This window comes from Gigantopelta aegis, chromosome 10 (assembly GCF_016097555.1).
Source record: "Gigantopelta aegis isolate Gae_Host chromosome 10, Gae_host_genome, whole genome shotgun sequence".
NCBI lineage: Eukaryota > Metazoa > Mollusca > Gastropoda > Neomphalida > Peltospiridae > Gigantopelta > Gigantopelta aegis.
This window is the reverse complement of record NC_054708.1, coordinates 45,128,005-45,148,285: the sequence shown is the minus strand read 5'-3', so window position 1 is coordinate 45,148,285 and position 20,281 is coordinate 45,128,005. Positions and strand designations below refer to the sequence as shown.

The 20,281-nt window shown below is 40.6% G+C and overlaps 1 protein-coding gene across 1 annotated transcript in view; it reads right to left on the bottom strand.

The window, feature by feature from the left end:
• Positions 1 to 20,281, bottom strand: part of LOC121383648 (1-phosphatidylinositol 4,5-bisphosphate phosphodiesterase epsilon-1-like) — a 154,233-nt gene that overhangs the window by 39,026 nt on the left and 94,926 nt on the right. Inside the window, exon 11 of the mRNA XM_041513741.1 lies at positions 4,944 to 5,078. Within this exon, the coding sequence (XP_041369675.1) occupies positions 4,944 to 5,078 (135 nt within the window). The remainder of the gene's footprint in view (positions 1 to 4,943; positions 5,079 to 20,281) is intronic.

The following is a 20,281-nucleotide window of genomic DNA, read 5'->3' as shown; positions in this document are numbered from 1 at the left end:
GAAGTTACGGGTCAAAGGAACTTTTTTATCATTTTTGGAAGTGTTTTTTTAGGCCAGATAGGGTTAGAATATTAACCTTTGTGTTGTCATTTGGACTAAAGACATCACATTATTAAGGGGCATGCAATCATTGCCCTTATCTTTAGAAACTTTTTAAGTTAACCCAAATTTCCTTTTCATGGATTTGAAGCAAAAACATAGTCAGACTAAACTGACAACCTGCTTCGATACACCCACTGTGACACCTCGTGCACTATTTGCACATGCTTAGCATGAGTGTAATTCAATGCATGCCAATTTTAGCAATAAAAGGGATGAGCATTTTCCTTTTATCATCACTTTAAATTTGAAGATGGTTCGACGACAACTCAGTTTGAATGACAGGGGAAGGGCCATTGGCTGGCTACAAGATGGACACACTCAAAGATCTGTGGCTCACCGTCTAAATGTAAGCCAAATTGTTATCGGTAGACTCTGGCAGAGGTTCAGGACGACTAATTCTATTCAGAATCGCTCCCATTCTGGAAGACCACAATCAACAGCAGCACGAGAAGACCGTTTCCTGATGATAACGGCGTTGCGACAGCGTTTTGTGACCCCACGGCGTCTTCGTGATCAACCCAGAGCTGCTACAGGCAACAATGTGTCTGACCAGACCATTAGGAATCGTCTGTGAGACCAAGGTTTGCGATGTTGGCGTCCTGTAGTCCGACTACAGCTACTTGCCCGTCACAGAAGGGCTCGCCTTGATTGGTGCAGACGTCATATCCAGTGAAACCGTGGGCAATGGGCAGAGACATTATTCACAGATGAGTCACGGTACTTGCTCCAGTTCAATGATGGCCGGGCTCGTGTTTACCGTTGTTAAGGAGAAAGATTTGCTGATGTTAACATTGTTTAACATCTACCATTTGGAGAAGGAAGTGTAATGGTGTGGGCGGGCATATCCATGAATCACAGAACCCCTCTGTACATCATTAATGGAAATTTGACTGGTCAGCGTTATCTCAACGAGATTGTTCAACCTTTTGTAATTCCACTTCTGCAGCGGATTGGACCAGGAGCTTGGTTCCAGGACGACAACGCAAGACCTCATCGTGCCAGGGTAGTGACCGACTTCCTGCAGCAGCAGAACGTTCAGCACATGGATGGCCTGCATATTCACCAGACTTGTCACCCAATGAGCATGCGTGGGATGAACTAGGGCGGCGAGTTCGATCACATCACGTCCCTGCCATCAACCTCCAGCAACTGGCTCAGCAATTAGTTGCAGAATGGCAAGCGATTCCTCAACGTTATTTCCAACGCCTGGTTAACAGCATGCGCCAACGTTGTCAAGAGTGTGTGAATGCTAATGGTGGCTACACCAGTTACTGACGCTTCTACTACATGTGTGAACATCATTTTTGGGGGTGCATGACTTTCTCCATCTGGGTAGTAAACTAGTTTCCAAGCAAAGGTTTTTTTTGTTTTGTGCTTTCTGTTCTTGAGACATCAAATAAATAATTTGTCATTAGTCGTCACAATTTTAGCATATTAGCTTATTTTTATTTGCACAAATATTTTTGACCCTTAACTTCTTTTGAGTAGTATATATTTACATTCAGATTGGGAAATTGTGTCTCCAAAACTGGGAATAAAAATAACATAGTCTTTGGGGAATGGTGAGGAATGATGCCGATTATCAGAGTCTAGAAACACAGCTGATAAAACACTAACTTCTGTTTCTATTTTGTATTAGTAATAGATATTATAGGATGGGAGATAAATTATACGCTTTAAATAAACACCCGCGGTGACCATAGATGAAGGCTTGCCTGCTATTTACATCAGAACCCAATTTGATAATAATGAAATATGAAATGTCTGCTCAGGGGAGAACACAGATGTGCCGTTAATCTAAAGATGTGTGTTTGTTTGACAGATAGTCACCACAGTGAGACTCGTGAAACAGCTCCAAGCCATTTTTGTTTTCAGCTATGGTTATTAAGTTGTTTTCTTTGTTTTGAGTTACTGAATGCATTACCATATTTTAACAGGTTGGCAAGCAATATCTTCACAGCTTAGCAAGAGCCTGTCAATATGGTCTCCTGTGATCAGCCAAGTAATGCGTAAGGACATGTTAAATCCTTCCATGTGCTGTTATAAATATGTTAATCCCAAAACACTGGGTTACATGTGTTCGTCTGTTGACAAACAGATGGGATGAGAACAAAAGAACATGCACTGACGCTCTTTGAGCAGGTTGACATTAACTAACTTGCAGTGTTGACACCAGGATATAATACGTCACGAATGTTTTCAATATTATGGTGTGTACATAGAGATTATTATATGAGCTTGTGTGTCGTACTGATTTTACAAAAAGAATGTCAAGATTCTTGTATTGCCCGAGCGAGAGTAAGGCTAATTACATGAGTACTGACATGAGTGTAATAATTTCTTTATTATCCACATTATCCAAAATTAATTATTTTTATGAATAACAAGCTAGGATGATGTCAAAGTGTTTCAAATGTAATTACATGTATATATAGGAGGTAACGAAATGACGTCATTTTGGTAAGCGATTACACATGCAGAGCTAAGACTGGGGAAGCAGCATTATGTTATGACGTCCCTTCACAAAATTAGGTCATTCGTTGTGCACATGAAATCATCATGATCGACACATGTATGTCATACTAGTTAATATCCCTGTATATATCTTGAACTATGTGGATAATAATACTTATTAAGCTTTGAAAGAAAGGAAAGGAATGTTTGTTTAATAACACCTCAGCAAAATTTAAAAAAAAGAAAAAAAAGAAAAAGTTTCTTATGTTTAACGACATCACTAGAGCACATTGATTTATTAATCATCAGCTATTAAATGTCAAACATTTGGTAATTTTCACATATATAGTCTTAGAGAAGAAACCCCCTACATTTTTACATTAGTAGCAAGGGATCTTTTATATGCACCATCCCACAGACAGAACAGCAGATATACCACAGCCTTTGATATACCAGTCGTGGTGCACTGGCTGGAACAAAAGAACATGCCCTGTAGATCTTTGAGCAGGTTGCAGTGTCGACACCAGGACATACGTCATGAATGTTTCCAGTATTACAGTGCGCACTGCTTATTAAGCTTTGAAAGATGGCAAAGGAATGTTTGTTCAACCTTAAGAGATTTGACATCTATAGTTATAATGTATTTTTGACAGTTGGTCAACAGACAGAAGAAACCTGCTACCACCAAACTGCAACAACAAGGGATCTTTATCTTCATTTTCCCATAGACAGGACATCACATACCATGGCCTTTGATGTATTCAAATTCAAAATATTTTATTTCATATAGGGTTGACCACATCAGAGGTGCTTTACATGTATACAACATAAAATATAACACATACATGTATCAAAAAATAAATGATATATATATATATATACACACACACACACATTCATATACATGCAGTCATATTACCGATAGGTATTAACCTCTTGCAGACAGAGTAGTCAAACTATTATTAAGGTGGTAAGAAGGCCTTTGATGTAAAAGTTGTGAGGCACTGCATGAGACAGGGAAAAGTTTGAGTGTCCACTGAAGGCGACTGCTCCTGTCACCTGTGTCCCATCTCACCCGATACAAGCATTTTACCACTGACCTACATCCCATGTATACACCCCGCGTTTTAAAGGAAGCTCTTGACACTTACCTGTGGGTACAATGTCAATGGTTATAGTTACAATGGCACCACTATAGAGCACGTTGAGTAATCAATCATCAGCTACTGGATGTCAAACATTTGGTAATTCGGACACATACATATATGTGGGGTGGGACGTAGCCCAGTGGTAAACCATTCACTTGATGTGCGGTCGGTCTAGGATCGATCCCTGTTAGTGGACCCATTGGGCTATTTCTCGTTCCAGCCAGTGCTCCACAACTGGTGTAACAAAGGCAATGGTATGTACTATCCTGTCTGTGGGATGGCGCATATAAAAGATTCCTTGCTGCTAAACGAAAATAGTAGCCCATGAAGTGGCGACAGTGGTTTCCTCTCTCACGCCATATAACCGTAAATAAAATGTGTTGAGTGCATTGTTAAATAAAATATTTCCTTCTTCCTTCATACATGTATATATAGTTTTCAGAAGAAACATATTACATATTTCCATTAGCAGAAAGAATATTCAATATACACTTTCCCACAGACAGGATAACACAGTTGACATGGCAACAGAACAATTCACTCTCTAATACATGTAAAATAGTCAAATTATACTTCTAAGAGTGTGTCATCAATTATGGAAATAACAGCCTGGCAGGCAAAGAATGCTGGAGCCAGGCTACTATAAACACTTGCTTTCTGCAACAAATAGCTCAGAAAATAGGATCAGGAAAAAAAAGCCCTGTATTGACACCAGTATTAGACTTTGTGGTACCTGAACATGTTATACAAGATGCCCATCTGTCCAAGTCTCAAAGACAAGTGTTAGTCCTGACACATTAACATGTGGATTCCATATGGCCTGTATAACACACTGGTGGGTTTGTATAACACACTGGTGGGTTTGTATAACACACTGGCGACCCACCACGCAGACTGCTGCAGGTCAATGCAGACTACATGAACAATATGATAATTGATCTGCACATGAAAACTGATAGTTTAATTACCTTTGAACCCTGGCTCTGTGGTGTTGTGGTGAACACATCAGACATAAGGTTGGTGGATACTGGATTCACAGCCCAGTACCGGCTCCCATCAAGAACGAGTTTTAACAACTCAATGTAAGACCACTATATCCTCTTCTCTCTCATTAACTACTAACCCACTGTCCTGGACAGACAGCTCAGACAGCCGAGGTGTGTGTGCCCAGGACAGCGTGTGTGAACTGTAATTGGATATAAGAACAAGAATAAGTCAAAATGAAAATGAATGAATTACCTTTGGGGAGACATTACATGTCATCTTCTTTCTGAAGCCTACCCCAAAGCTCGGTGTGCGTTTGAATGTCGATGGGGGCTCTTGAATGGTGGTGGGGTTCTGGGGACCTGCTGTCCAAGACCGACCTCCAAAAACCTGAAAGAGAGAAAACAATACGTAATAAATGAGAACAGACAGAAAATAAACTGTACCACATAAAGCATATAGACAACTCTGCTTACTTCTTTGGAGCAAGGGTTATAATTATGACAAACCTTGTCCTGGTATTCATGGGTCCAAAAGCATATGCACTGAATAGTTAATAAAGTCCTTTATAGTCCAATGGTTTAGCTGTGTAATGATTAATAAAGTCTATGAGTCCCAACATCTAACTGTTAAACTATGCTTAATGAACGAATCAGTACAGAAATTTATAAATGTTGAAAAATTAATATAAACATGTATAACTGCTGAATGATAAATATTAAAAGCAGAAACAGTACAAAACTACCAAAATGCCTAAAATGAGACTTCATATTGTAGAAATGAAACTAACAATCAAATCAAACTAACAAACAACAAGGTTAAAGTTTGTTTTGTTTTAACAAAAGAAAGTTTGTTTTGTTTAACACCACCACTAGAGCACATTTAATAATGATCAGCTATTGGATGTCAAATATTTGGTAATTTTGACCTACGGTATAGTCTTGGAGAGGAAACCCACTCCATTTTTCCATTAGTAGCAAGGGATCTTTTGTATGCACCATCCCAATGACAGGATAGCACACAGCATGGACTTTGATATACCACTGGCTGGAATGAGAAATAGCCCAATAAGCCCACCAATGGGGATCGATCCCAGATTGACCGTGCATCAGGCAAGCATTTTATCACTAGGCTACGTCCCATCTTAAAGGAGTGGACAATTAAGGCATTTGGCCTAGTATGCATATTCAACGATATATAATGCACATTATTGCTTAATATCAACAAGTATAGTCATATAGTTAATTAATAAAATGGTTAAATGTGACAGCTATTATATATAACAGGCGCAGCCGTTTTGTACCATCCCAGTGAATACGCCCTCTGGCGAGCTGGTGGTTACGTAATACCTAACGTGTCATGTCAGGAATTAAGTCTTCGAACTGCAGAAACAAAACATACCTAATTTTTGCAGATGCATCGCAATGTTCTGTAATTATATCCATCATAGTAAGCCAGCACCAATTATATATTATTTTTCAATACAAAATAAACCACCATTGTCAAAGTTTTGACATAACTGTATTATGTTTCATACATAAATTAACCCACGTACTGAAACAATAATCGGAGTGTTGTCTTGGTTAATTGGTCTTCCGTGGCCTTTCTGTGGTTTCTGATTGGCAGGTGTACATGCATATTCAGATGGTCCCCAGACACTGTGTCTAGACACACTAAAAAGACGTGCCTCTTTTATGAAGATCACAGGGTATTGTGTGATAACAGCACAGATACACCTCAAATTGTAATGGACATTACCAACCACCCTGCTTTATTACTGTAAGTAATTCTGTAAAACCCTTGATTAAGTAGACTTTCCCATCTAAAATCACAAAACTGACTAATTACATCGTCCCAAAGAAAAGAAAAGTATCACTTGGGTATCGCGAGTGGTAGTTTTTGCTCGAACGAGCCCTACCAATAGGTCTAATAGTATTTAAGTATGCATTTTTTCTTTGGATTTTAAAAAAAAGAAAAATACTGTAACTCCATTTCATTCTATTGATGTAACCTGAAATATATTTAGTTAAATAGTTTATTATACTATCAAGTCATTTATGTTGTTTTACAAATCAGGTTGATGAAAGTGAAGCGCCTTGTCGTAAATTAGAGCCTTTGTTTACACTGTGCATAGAGAAGATGGACGGAGCTGACGTCACTTCGCCCCAAGCTATACCACCGGACTTCACAAAAACTAAACAAAATGGAAAAAAAAGAAAGAAATGTTTTATTTAATGACGCACTCAACACATTATTTTACGGTTATATGGCGTCAGACATATGGTTAAGGACCACACAGATTTTGAGAGGAAACCCGCTGTCGCCACTACATGGGCTACTCTTCCGATTAGCAGCAAGGGATCTTTTATTTGCGCTTCCCACAGGCAGGATAGCACAAACCATGGCCTTTGTTGAACCAGTTATGGATCACTGGTTGGTGCAAGTGGTTTACACCTACCCACTGAGCCTTGCGGAGCACTCACTCAGGGTTTGGAGTCGGTATCTGGATTAAAAATCCCATGCCTCGACTGGGATCCAAACCCAGTACCTACCAGCCTGTAGACCAATGGCCTAACCACGACGCCACCGAGGCCGGTCCACATTAGTCTGAATGTAAACACAGAAATATACGAGGAACATGTTCCCTTTACACTGGCTGCCCCCAGTTAGCAGGAATAATCGCAGGTTTTTTTATTAACTCTAAAATTACGCGTTTTTTATTTGTTAAAGTGTCAGTATGTGTTGGTGGTCCGAGTATGCATCTTTCCAACACATAAGGCTCTTGTTTGAGTTTACCCTCCCTTTAAACAAGGATGTCTATCAGTGTGATTAAACATCATGTCTTAGTCCATATCGGGGTGGGGGGTGGGGGCTAGGGGAGGATTTAGCTCAGTCAGTTGAGTGCTCGCTTGAGGTGCCAGCATTGCATGATCAAACCACCTTGGTGGATCCATTCAGCTGATTACTTTTTTTTCTCATTCCAACCAGAGAAACACAACTGGATAATTAAAGGCTGTGGTATGCGTTTCTGTCTGTGGGAAAGTGCATATAAAAGATCCCTTTCTGCATTAGGAAAAATGTAGCAAGTTTCCTCTGATGACTACGTGTCAGAATGACAAAATGTTTGACATCCAATAGCCGATGATTAATGAATCAATGTGCTCCAGTGGTGTCATTAAACAAAACAAACTATAACTTTAGTCCATATGGAGCATGTTTAGATAATAATATGATAAACGACCCACCCATCCCCCCCAAAACTCCACCCCCACAAAAAACTCCACACAAAATAAGCCCCCCCCCCCCCCCAACACTCCAGAATCCAATTGATTGGCTTCCAGTTCAACCTCCTAGCATCTGGCTCTTATAAATTGTACCATCCCAGTGAATACGCCCTCTGGCGAGCTGGTGGTTACGTAATACCTAACGTGTCATGTCAGGAATTAGTCTTCAAACTGCAGAAACAGAACATACCTAATTTTTGCAGATGCATCGCAATGTTCTGTAATTATATCCATCATAGTAAGCCAGCACCAATTATATATTATTTTTCAATACAAAATAAACCACCATTGTCAAAGTTTTGACATAACTGTATTATGTTTCGTACATAAATTAACCCACGTACTGAAACAATAATCGGAGTGTTGTCTTGGTTAATTGGTCTTCCGTGGCCTTTCTGTGGTTCCTGATTGGCAGGTGTACATGCATATTCAGATGGTCCCCAGACACTGTGTCTAGACACACTAAAAAGACGTGCCTCTTTTATGAAGATCACAGGGTATTGTGTGATAACAGCACAGATACACCTCAAATTGTAATGGACATTACCAACCATGCACCCTGCTTTATTACTGTAAGTAATTCTGTAAAACCCTTGATTAAGTAGACTTTCCCATCTAAAATCACAAAACTGACTAATTACATCGTCCCAAAGAAAAGAAAAGTATCACTTGGGTATCGCGAGTGGTAGTTTTTGCTCGAACGAGCCCTACCAATAGGTCTAATAGTATTTAAGTATGCATTTTTTCTTTGGATTTAAAAAAAAAAGAAAAATACTGTAACTCCATTTCATTCTATTGATGTAACCTGAAATATATTTAGTTAAATAGTTTATTATACTATCAAGTCATTTATGTTGTTTTACAAATCAGGTTGATGAAAGTGAAGCGCCTTGTCGTAAATTAGAGCATTTGTTTACACTGTGCATAGAGAAGATGGACGGAGCTGACGTCACTTCGCCCCAAGCTATACCACCGGACTTCACAAAAACTAAACAAAATGAAAAAAAAAAAAAAAAATATGTTTTATTTAACGACACACTCAACACATTATTTTACGGTTATATGGCGTCAGACATATGGTTAAGGACCACACAGATTTTGAGAGGAAACCCGCTGTCGCCACTACATGGGCTACTCTTCCGATTAGCAGCAAGGGATCTTTTATTTGCGCTTCCCACAGGCAGGATAGCACAAACCATGGCCTTTGTTGAACCAGTTATGGATCACTGGTCGGTGCAAGTGGTTTACACCTACCCACTGAGCCTTGCGGAGCACTCACTCAGGGTTTGGAGTTGGTATCTGGATTAAAAATCCCATGCCTCGACTGGGATCCAAACCCAGTACCTACCAGCCTGTAGACCAATGGCCTAACCACGACGCCACCGAGGCCGGTCCACATTAGTCTGAATGTAAACACAGAAATATATGAGGAACATGTTCCCTTTACACTGGCTGCCCCCAGTTAGCAAGAATAATCGCAGGTTTTTTTATTAACTCTAAAATTATGCGTTTTTTATTTGTTAAAGTGTCAGTATGTGTTGGTGGTCCGGGTATGCATCTTTCCAACACATAAGGCTCTTGTTTGAGTTTACCCTCCCTTTAAACAAGGATGTCTATCAGTGTGATTAAACATCATGTCTTAGTCCATATCGGGGTGGGGGGTGGGGGGTGGGGGCTAGGGGAGGATTTAGCTCAGTCAGTTGAGTGCTCGCTTGAGGTGCCAGCATTGCATGATCAAACCACCTTGGTGGATCCATTCAGCTGATTACTTTTTTTTTCTCATTCCAACCAGAGAAACACAACTGGATAATTAAAGGCTGTGGTATGCGTTTCTGTCTGTGGGAAAGTGCATATAAAAGATCCCTTTCTGCATTAGGAAAAATGTAGCAAGTTTCCTCTGATGACTACGTGTCAGAATGACAAAATGTTTGACATCCAATAGCCGATGATTAATGAATCAATGTGCTCCAGTGGTGTCATTAAACAAAACAAACTATAACTTTAGTCCATATGGAGCATGTTTAGATAATAATATGATAAACGACCCACCCATCCCCCCCAAAACTCCACCCCCACAAAAAACTCCACACAAAATAAGCACCCCCCCCCCCCCCCCCCCCCCCCCCAACACTCCAGAATCCAATTGATTGGCTTCCAGTTCAACCTCCTAGCATCTGGCTCTTATAAATTGTACCATCCCAGTGAATACGCCCTCTGGCGAGCTGGTGGTTACGTAATACCTAACGTGTCATGTCAGGAATTAGTCTTCAAACTGCAGAAACAGAACATACCTAATTTTTGCAGATGCATCGCAATGTTCTGTAATTATATCCATCATAGTAAGCCAGCACCAATTATATATTATTTTTCAATACAAAATAAACCACCATTGTCAAAGTTTTGACATAACTGTATTATGTTTCGTACATAAATTAACCCACGTACTGAAACAATAATCGGAGTGTTGTCTTGGTTAATTGGTCTTCCGTGGCCTTTCTGTGGTTCCTGATTGGCAGGTGTACATGCATATTCAGATGGTCCCCAGACACTGTGTCTAGACACACTAAAAAGACGTGCCTCTTTTATGAAGATCACAGGGTATTGTGTGATAACAGCACAGATACACCTCAAATTGTAATGGACATTACCAACCATGCACCCTGCTTTATTACTGTAAGTAATTCTGTAAAACCCTTGATTAAGTAGACTTTCCCATCTAAAATTACAAAACTGACTAATTACATCGTCCCAAAGAAAAGAAAAGTATCACTTGGGTATCGCGAGTGGTAGTTTTTGCTCGAACGAGCCCTACCAATAGGTCTAATAGTATTTAAGTATGCATTTTTTCTTTGGATTTAAAAAAAAAAAAAAAATACTGTAACTCCATTTCATTCTATTGATGTAACCTGAAATATATTTAGTTAAATAGTTTATTATACTATCAAGTCATTTATGTTGTTTTACAAATCAGGTTGATGAAAGTGAAGCGCCTTGTCGTAAATTAGAGCATTTGTTTACACTGTGCATAGAGAAGATGGACGGAGCTGACGTCACTTCGCCCCAAGCTATACCACCGGACTTCACAAAAACTAAACAAAATGAAAAAAAAAATAAAAATATGTTTTATTTAACGACACACTCAACACATTATTTTACGGTTATATGGCGTCAGACATATGGTTAAGGACCACACAGATTTTGAGAGGAAACCCGCTGTCGCCACTACATGGGCTACTCTTCCGATTAGCAGCAAGGGATCTTTTATTTGCGCTTCCCACAGGCAGGATAGCACAAACCATGGCCTTTGTTGAACCAGTTATGGATCACTGGTCGGTGCAAGTGGTTTACACCTACCCACTGAGCCTTGCGGAGCACTCACTCAGGGTTTGGAGTTGGTATCTGGATTAAAAATCCCATGCCTCGACTGGGATCCAAACCCAGTACCTACCAGCCTGTAGACCAATGGCCTAACCACGACGCCACCGAGGCCGGTCCACATTAGTCTGAATGTAAACACAGAAATATATGAGGAACATGTTCCCTTTACACTGGCTGCCCCCAGTTAGCAAGAATAATCACAGGTTTTTTTATTAACTCTAAAATTATGCGTTTTTTATTTGTTAAAGTGTCAGTATGTGTTGGTGGCCCGGGTATGCATCTTTCCAACACATAAGGCTCTTGTTTGAGTTTACCCTCCCTTTAAACAAGGATGTCTATCAGTGTGATTAAACATCATGTCTTAGTCCATATCGGGGTGGGGGGTGGGGGGTGGGGGCTAGGGGAGGATTTAGCTCAGTCAGTTGAGTGCTCGCTTGAGGTGCCAGCATTGCATGATCAAACCACCTTGGTGGATCCATTCAGCTGATTACTTTTTTTTCTCATTCCAACCAGAGAAACACAACTGGATAATTAAAGGCTGTGGTATGCATTTCTGTCTGTGGGAAAGTGCATATAAAAGATCCCTTTCTGCATTAGGAAAAATGTAGCAAGTTTCCTCTGATGACTACGTGTCAGAATGACAAAATGTTTGACATCCAACAGCCGATGATTAATGAATCAATGTGCTCCAGTGGTGTCATTAAACAAAACAAACTATAACTTTAGTCCATATGGAGCATGTTTAGATAATAATATGATAAACGACCCACCCATCCCCCCAAAACTCCACCCCCACAAAAACCTCCACACAAAATAACAAGCCCCCCCCCCCCCCCCCCCCCCCCCCCAAACACTCCAGAATCCAATTGATTGGCTTCCAGTTCAACCTCCTAGCATCTGGCTCTTATAAATTGTTTAGTCTAGATTCAAGAATCTAATAAGACTCTGAGACACAAACTGTATGTGTGACATCATTGGATATTTTAATCCAGACTCTATAAACATTTTATAAACACGGGCCCTAAAGAGCAAAATAGCAATGTTTTAATTTTTTTGGTCTTCTAAATATGTTCTTTAATTTTTTTATAATACAAGACAAAAAGGTAAATGGCTTGCAAAAAATGGAGGGGGGGGGGGGGGGGGGGAGGGGCAGGGGGTAATGGCAGAATAAGTAATCTAGATCAACTCCCATGTGGCTCTCCATAATTTTAGAGCAATTATATAGAAACTGTCAAATGATGGGCAAGAGTGTGTTATACTGTCTTTATGTCACCTCAAGACATTATTGATGAGTCTGTGGCCAGGAGCAGCAGACAGAGAATATAGTAGAGATTACTGATAAATATATACATCTAGCAGAACTGTGAGTAGGGGCAGGATGTAGCACAGTGGTAATGAACTAGCATAATGTGTGGTCAAGTCTAGGATTGATCCCCATCAATGGGCCCTTTGGGCTACTTCTCGTTCTGGCCAGTGCACCATGACTGGAGTATCAAAGGCCATGGTATGTGCTATCCTGTCTGTGGGATAGTGAATATAAAAGATCTCTAGCTACTAATGGAAAAAATGTAGCATGTTTCCTATCTACGACTGTATGTCAAAATTACCAAATATTTGACATCTAATAGCTGATGATTAATATATCAATGTGCTCTAGTGGTGTTGTTGAACAAAACAAACTGAAACAAACTTTAATTCATAAATATGAGAATAGTCAGCATAGAAACATTACAAAAATCCATTGATCAATGAAGAGAATTATAGAAATTATTACCAGGGTAACTGATAATATTAAAATAAAAAATCAATTACTCAACCACCCCAACTACCCCAAAAATCCTATACAAAATTAGTCCCCCCCCCCCCCCCCCCCCCCCCCCCCCCCCGAAAAAAACAACAACCCCAAACAAACAAAAACACCCCTCATTATTTCCGGTACTAACAAGCTAAAGTTTGTTTTGTTTAATGACACCACTAAAGCTATCGGCTATTGGATGCCACACATTTAGTAACCAGAGGAAACCCGCTACATTTTTCTTAATGCAGCAAAAGATCTTTTATATGCACTTTCCCATAGACAGGAAAGCACATACCATGGCCTTTGACCAGTTGTGGTTCACTGGTTGGAATGAGGAAAAAACCAATCAGTGGAATGGATTCATCGAGGTGGTTCGATTCTGTGACACAAGCACCTCAAGTGAGCACTCATTCGACTGAGCTAAATCCTGCCCCCCTGTACTAACAAAGGCAGCACTCTGTAACAAAGGCAGCACTCTGTAACAAAGGCAGCACTCTGTAACAAAGGCAGCACTCTGTAACACTCTATAACAAAGGCAGCACTCTGTAACAAAGGCAGCACTCTGTAACAAAGGCAGCACTCTATAACAAAGGCAGCACTCTATAACAAAGGCAGCACCCTGTAACAAAGGCAGCACCCTATAACAAAGGCAGCACTCTGTAACAAAGGCAGCACTCTGTAACAAAGGCAGCACCCTGTAACAAAGGCAGGACCCTGTAACAAAGGCAGCACTCTGTAACAAAGGCAGCACCCTGTAACAAAGGCAGCACTCTGTAACAAAGGCAGCACTCTGTAACAAAGGCAGCACTCTGTAACACTCTGTAACAAAGGCAGCACTCTGTAACACTCTGTAACAAAGGCAGCACTCTGTAACAAAGGCAGCACCCTGTAACAAAGGCAGGACCCTGTAACAAAGGCAGCACTCTGTAACAAAGGCAGCACTCTGTAACAAAGGCAGCACCCTGTAACAAAGGCAGGACCCTGTAACAAAGGCAACACTCTGTAACAAAGGCAGCACTCTGTAACACTCTGTAACAAAGGCAGCACTCTGTAACACTCTGTAACAAAGGCAGCACTCTGTAACAAAGGCAGCACCCTGTAACAAAGGCAGGACCCTGTAACAAAGGCAGGACCCTGTAACAAAGGCAGCACTCTGTAACACTCTGTAACAAAGGCAGCACTCTGTAACACCGTAACAAAGGCAGCACTCTGTAACAAAGGCAGCACTCTGTAACACTCTGTAACAAAGGCAGCACTCTGTAACAAAGGCAGCACTCTGTAACACTCTGTAACAAAGGCAGCACTCTGTAACACTCTGTAACAAAGGCAGCACTCTGTAACAAAGGCAGCACTCTGTAACAAAGGCAGGATTCTGTAACAAAGGCAGCACCCTGTAACAAAGGCAGGACTCTGTAACAAAGGCAGGACCCTGTAACAAAGGCAGCACTCTGTAACAAAGGCAGGACTCTGTAACAAAGGCAGGATTCTGTAACAACGGCAGCACCCTGTAACAAAGGCAGCCCCCTGTAACAAATGCAGGACTCTGTAACAAAGGCAGGACTCTGTAACAAAGAGGCAGCTAGCACCCTATAACAAAGGCAGCACCCTGTAACAAAGGCAGTTGGAAGGAGGGCAATTGCAGCACTGCTATTCCCAGACAATCTTCTGAGTGAAGTAATATTACATAGCTCTCACCACAGCTTGGTGGCCTCCTTATACTGGACACAATATAATTAATAATATCCCTTAAGATTGTACCAAATGACAAATGCTGGATTTCTGTATCTGCGGACGATGGAAAGCCATTAATTCATTCCCCAATTGATGCAATAATGGGAATCTGGGACAGGATCATTAAAGACTTACAGTTCATTGCACAATTAGGAAACCTGGCACTTAAGGGCAATACACGGGCAGCTGCGCATTACATTTCAGCGTGTGTTTTTTTTATCATTCGTACTTGTTAAACCAAGAAAATCTTGCATAATTTGATAAAATTAAATGATCAGGATTTCCTGTTTGATGTTACAACCACATGTTTTTCTCTCAGCACCATATTATTTCCAATTACAGTAATCTATGATAGACTAGTATTTAGTTTTGTTTCGTTGCAGTGTCACCCATGTAATTGTGAACTAAAAGGTCTTCACACAAATTAATGCCAACTATATATATATGCATGTATGTATGATGGTGAAATGTGTAATTCCTACACATGATTAATAATAACAGGACTTTGATTGAGTATATATTTAACAACACAATGGTTGTCATAATTATATTTAACACAAGGACACAAACATAGACACACAATCAAACACACCCACATGTGCACACACCTACGAAAACTCACATTCACCTACAAACAAACCTTACACACAGAAAGGGCTCTCTCTCTCTCTCTCTCTCTCTCTCTCTCTCTCTCTCTCTCTCTCTCTCTCTGTGTGTCTCTGTCTGTCTGTCTGTCTCTCTGTCTGTCTCTCTCTCTCTCTCTCTCTCTCTGTGTGTCTCTGTCTGTCTGTCTGTCTCTCTGTCTGTCTCTCTCTCTCTCTTTCTCTTCTTTCTTTTTCTCTCTCTCTCTCTCTCTCTCTCTCTCTCTCTCTCTCTCTCTCTCTCTCTCTCTCTCTCTCTCTCTCTCTCTCTCTCTCTCTCTCTCTCTCTCTCACACACAAACACAATTATAATATAAGAATAATATGAGGAAAAACAAAGACGTCTCTGTGAAAATGACACTACATTATCAGTCGGGGGCAAACACAAGCATGTAACTGTACAGGTATAATGGTTTTACAGTGTGAAAGAAAGATCAATGGTTTTGTGAATGTTAGAAAGAGTGAAATGCTTATTTAACACTAAATTGGAGTACACCAAGTGTTCATCTTTAGGATAAATGTTTTGCATGATCATCAGATATTTTAGTTATCGCTGTATCCATATAATGTTAAAGCAGGGTTTCGAATTTTACCAAGGCAATGACAGCAGATGCCCTGGTAACCCTCCTTACTTGGTGCTGTATGTGCCCTAAAAGTTAGATGTTGTCGATGGCAAGAAAAATGTTGTGGTGCCGTAATAGGTTTGTCACTGTCGCTTTCCCACACATGCCATATATGCTGTATACAATGTATGTCGGATAGTAAACTTATCATTGGTAATATGATAGAAGGCCTCGGGCCATTTCCAACAAATTGCATAGGATAAAGATCAAGGCATTAGAGTGCAATCATATTTGATAGAAATTGCCTTTGTGCCTCCCTTTTTCTCACTTCAGCCAGTGCACCATGACTGGTACATCAAAGGCTGTGGTGTGTGCTATCCTGTCTGTGGGATTGTGCATTTATAAAAAAGAGCCCTTGATACTAATGGGAAAATGTAGCAGGTTTCCTCTCTTAGACTATGTCAGAAATACCAAATGTCTGACATCCAATAGCCTATTAATGTGCTCTAGTGGTGTCATTAAACAAAACTAACGTGTCTCTCTTTTGGAGGAAAAGTTTACCTTGGCCAACATGCCTTGGTGCCCTAATTTCTGATATTAAACCAAAGGCAAAATGTGTATAGTGCCCCCCAAATATTATTTAATCGCAAAAACTGGCTGAAAATTTGATGGATTTTCTGTCCCCCACCCACCCCCCCAATTTTTAGTCATGATTCTTGAGGCATCCACTGTTTACACTGAGTAGCAGAATATTCTAATTTTGGAATTCTCAAGATAATTATGCAGACTAAAAGAAATCATTAATTGTAGTCATTTGTCACAAATAAAATTTAAAATATAAAAATATTACAATATAGCAAAAGCAACCATGATAATGAACCTATAAGGGCAAAACAAATATATTAATGGTCTCTGGTCAGTGTGCACATCAATTTTAACCCTTGCATGTCAACATTTACATAAAAAAAAAAAAAAAAAAAATAAAAGAAGAAAAACCCAACAACACATTACCACATCAATTTTGGAACTTTGCACAAGAGCGAATAAAGGACTGTTTCACAACACTTCAGCACAAAAATACACATCGGCTGTCGGTCAAAGAAAGTTAAGTATATAAATACGATTATTGATATTAAAAATAAAAATAATGTAATTATGTAAAACCAGTGTAAAGAGCTTTGTGGAAAAGTACAATACAATACAAAAATCGAGGTAAGTATATTTTGTTCTGATAATTAGGGACTGACTATATATTTTTGGGGTTCTAACAATCCAACGCCAATACTTTAATCTATGACTATTTCATATACATGTAGGTAGGTGTGTAAAATGCTGCTTTCAAATATGATTTCATAAATCTGGAACTAGAAAGAAAGAAGTGTTTTATTTAACGACGCACTCAACACATTTTATTTACGGTTATATGGCGTCAGACATATGGTTAAGGACCACACAGATGTGTTTAGAGGAAACCCACTGTCGCCACATAGGCTACTCTTTTATGACAGGCAGCAAGGGATCTTTTATTTGCGCTTCCCACAGGCAGGATAGCACAAACCATGGCCTTTGTTGAACCAGTTATGGATCACTGGTTGGTGCAAGTGGTTTACACCTACCCATTGAGCCTTGCGGAGCACTCACTCAGGGTTTGGAGTCGGTATCTGGATTAAAAATTCCATGCCTCGACTGGGATCCGAACCCAGTACCTACCAGCCTGTAGACCGATGGCATGCCATGACACCACCGAGGCCGGTAAATCTGGAACTACAACCAATTACAACCTGACTGAATGTTCACACATATACATAGTCTTCTAACAAAGACTCCTTGTTTATAGCAACAGAACATGCAAAGCAGCAGCAGGAGTACAATATCCAATCTGCATGTATCCAGGTTATTTATCAAAATGTCTATTACAAGACATGGCATGTGCTCATCTATAAACAGACATGTTCTTTTGATGCTGTGGTAAATTGGAATTTGTCAACCTATAAGTAACATGCAATTGTAGCTATGAATAGTTTGCAGCATCATCGTGCAATCAAAGGTGCAGCATCAGCTGCAGACCTGCATGCATAATTGAAAATAAAACATGATTCTGTAAGTTCAAGACAATGACAATCTATTAAAATGTCAAGATATAGCAGCAGCAGCCACATATACATGTATATATATATACTCTTCAAAAGAAGAAACGCAAAACCACATTGTCGTAACATTTGGAGAATTGATTTAATTATTGAATGGTGAGTCCGATAATTACCAAATGTTGCAGGATTGTTCACAATTCACTCTAGTCCATTGTGAGTAAGTGATAGGACACACCACCAAGGTCAAGGTCATCTGGAGTCAATACCGGGTGTGGCCTCCGCGTGTGTTGACAACTGCCTGGCACTGCCTGCCCATTGAAGCAACCAGAGTACGGACGACGTCCCGGGGGATGGTGGCCCACTCGGCCTGCAAGGCTGCTGCCAGCTCAGGCAGGGTCTGGGGCTGTGGTTGTCGCTGTCGGAGGTGTCGGTCCAACTCGTCCCATAGATGCTCAATTGGGTTCAAATCCGGTGATATCGATGGCCAAGGAAGGACATTAATGTCGTTGTTCTGTAGGAAAGCCGTTGTGAGACGTGCTGTGTGAGGCCTGGCGTTGTCATGTTGGAACACTGCGTTGGCGTTGGCCATAACTGGAACGATGTGTGGCCGGAGGATCTGGTCAATGTAGCCCTGTGCATTCAGGTTGCCCTGCACGTGGACCAGGTCAGTTCTGCCAGTGTGTGAGATGGCTGCCCACAACATGACACTACCCCCGCCGAATCTGTCCACTTCCTGCACGCAGTTTGCCGCATAACGTTCACCACGACGCCTATACACGCGACATCTTCCATCATGACGTCGGAGCAGAAATCGGGACTCGTCACTGAACCACACCTGTCTCCATCGCAGTTGAGGCCATTGTCGATGAATCTGGCACCACTGCAGTCGGAGTCGACGGTGTTGTGGTGTTAAGATGACACCTCGAACTGGACGTCTGGCACGAATTCCTACCTCACGTAGGCGGTTCCGTACGGTCTGGTCGGATATCCTGCGCAAACCTGGTATTGCTGTGGCTGTGGAGGTGGCAGTAGTCAATCGTTCCCGAAGGTGGCGTACCCGGATGTAGCGGTCCTGCCCGGGGGTAGTGACCCGTGGTCGACCGGATCTAGGGAGGTCACGTGTTGATCCATGTTGCTGGTAACGGTCCCACAGTCTGGAGATGGTGCTTGGGGACACATGGAATGCCCTGGCAACGGCCGTTCTGGATTCGCCTGCGTCTAGTCGGCCGATGGCATTGTTTCTCTGCGGTTCACTGAGACGTGGCATGTCCTGGATTGTCAACTGTCGGCCAGATACAGAGGCCAGGCAAGCGAACACCCTGCACTTTTATACTGTCGGTGTTCATGTTGCACGTGCAGACAACGCACGTGCAGTGGTGACATGGTTTGCACGTGGCTGCGTTTTTGCGAATATTCACATTTTGGAACTTTATTGTACAGTAGCTGCGTTTTATCGAATGTAACCATGGGAATGTGTTTGGGACATGCAATGACCTTATATTCACAAAGCATGAACCGGTAGGAAACATAAAATCGGAGTTATAACCCATTTGTACCCTTTTGCGTTTCTTTTTTTTAAGAGTATAGTTGGAAGAAAGATTGGTCTTTTGTCTTTTATGCTTTGTTCTTGTATAACATCAGCTGGGGAGACTGGTTGGTTGGTATGCATCATACAGAAATCTGAAGACACCGTGACATCATGTTTCTATGGCAATATTAACAATTTTACTAAGAGGAATATGCAAATGTTATGTTTCTGTGTGCCGCATAATAAAATACAAGGCATGTAGCTATATTAAGATATATTTTTTTATTTAACTCAACAGATGTACTCAGAACTTGAAGGATCCTTTGTGATGCAACTTGAATAATGCATTCACTGAGATGGAAGTTAAATGATTCATTGAAATGTACTGTGAATAATTCATTGTCATAATAATATACACCATGTACATGTAAATACATTCCTACATGCATAATAAAAAAGTATTACAAATCTTATATTCTTTCTTTCTTTCTTTCTTCAATCCATGCATCCATAATTTTTACTAAACATCCATCCAGTTTTATATCTATATATTAATTGTTTTAATTAACTAATTTATCAA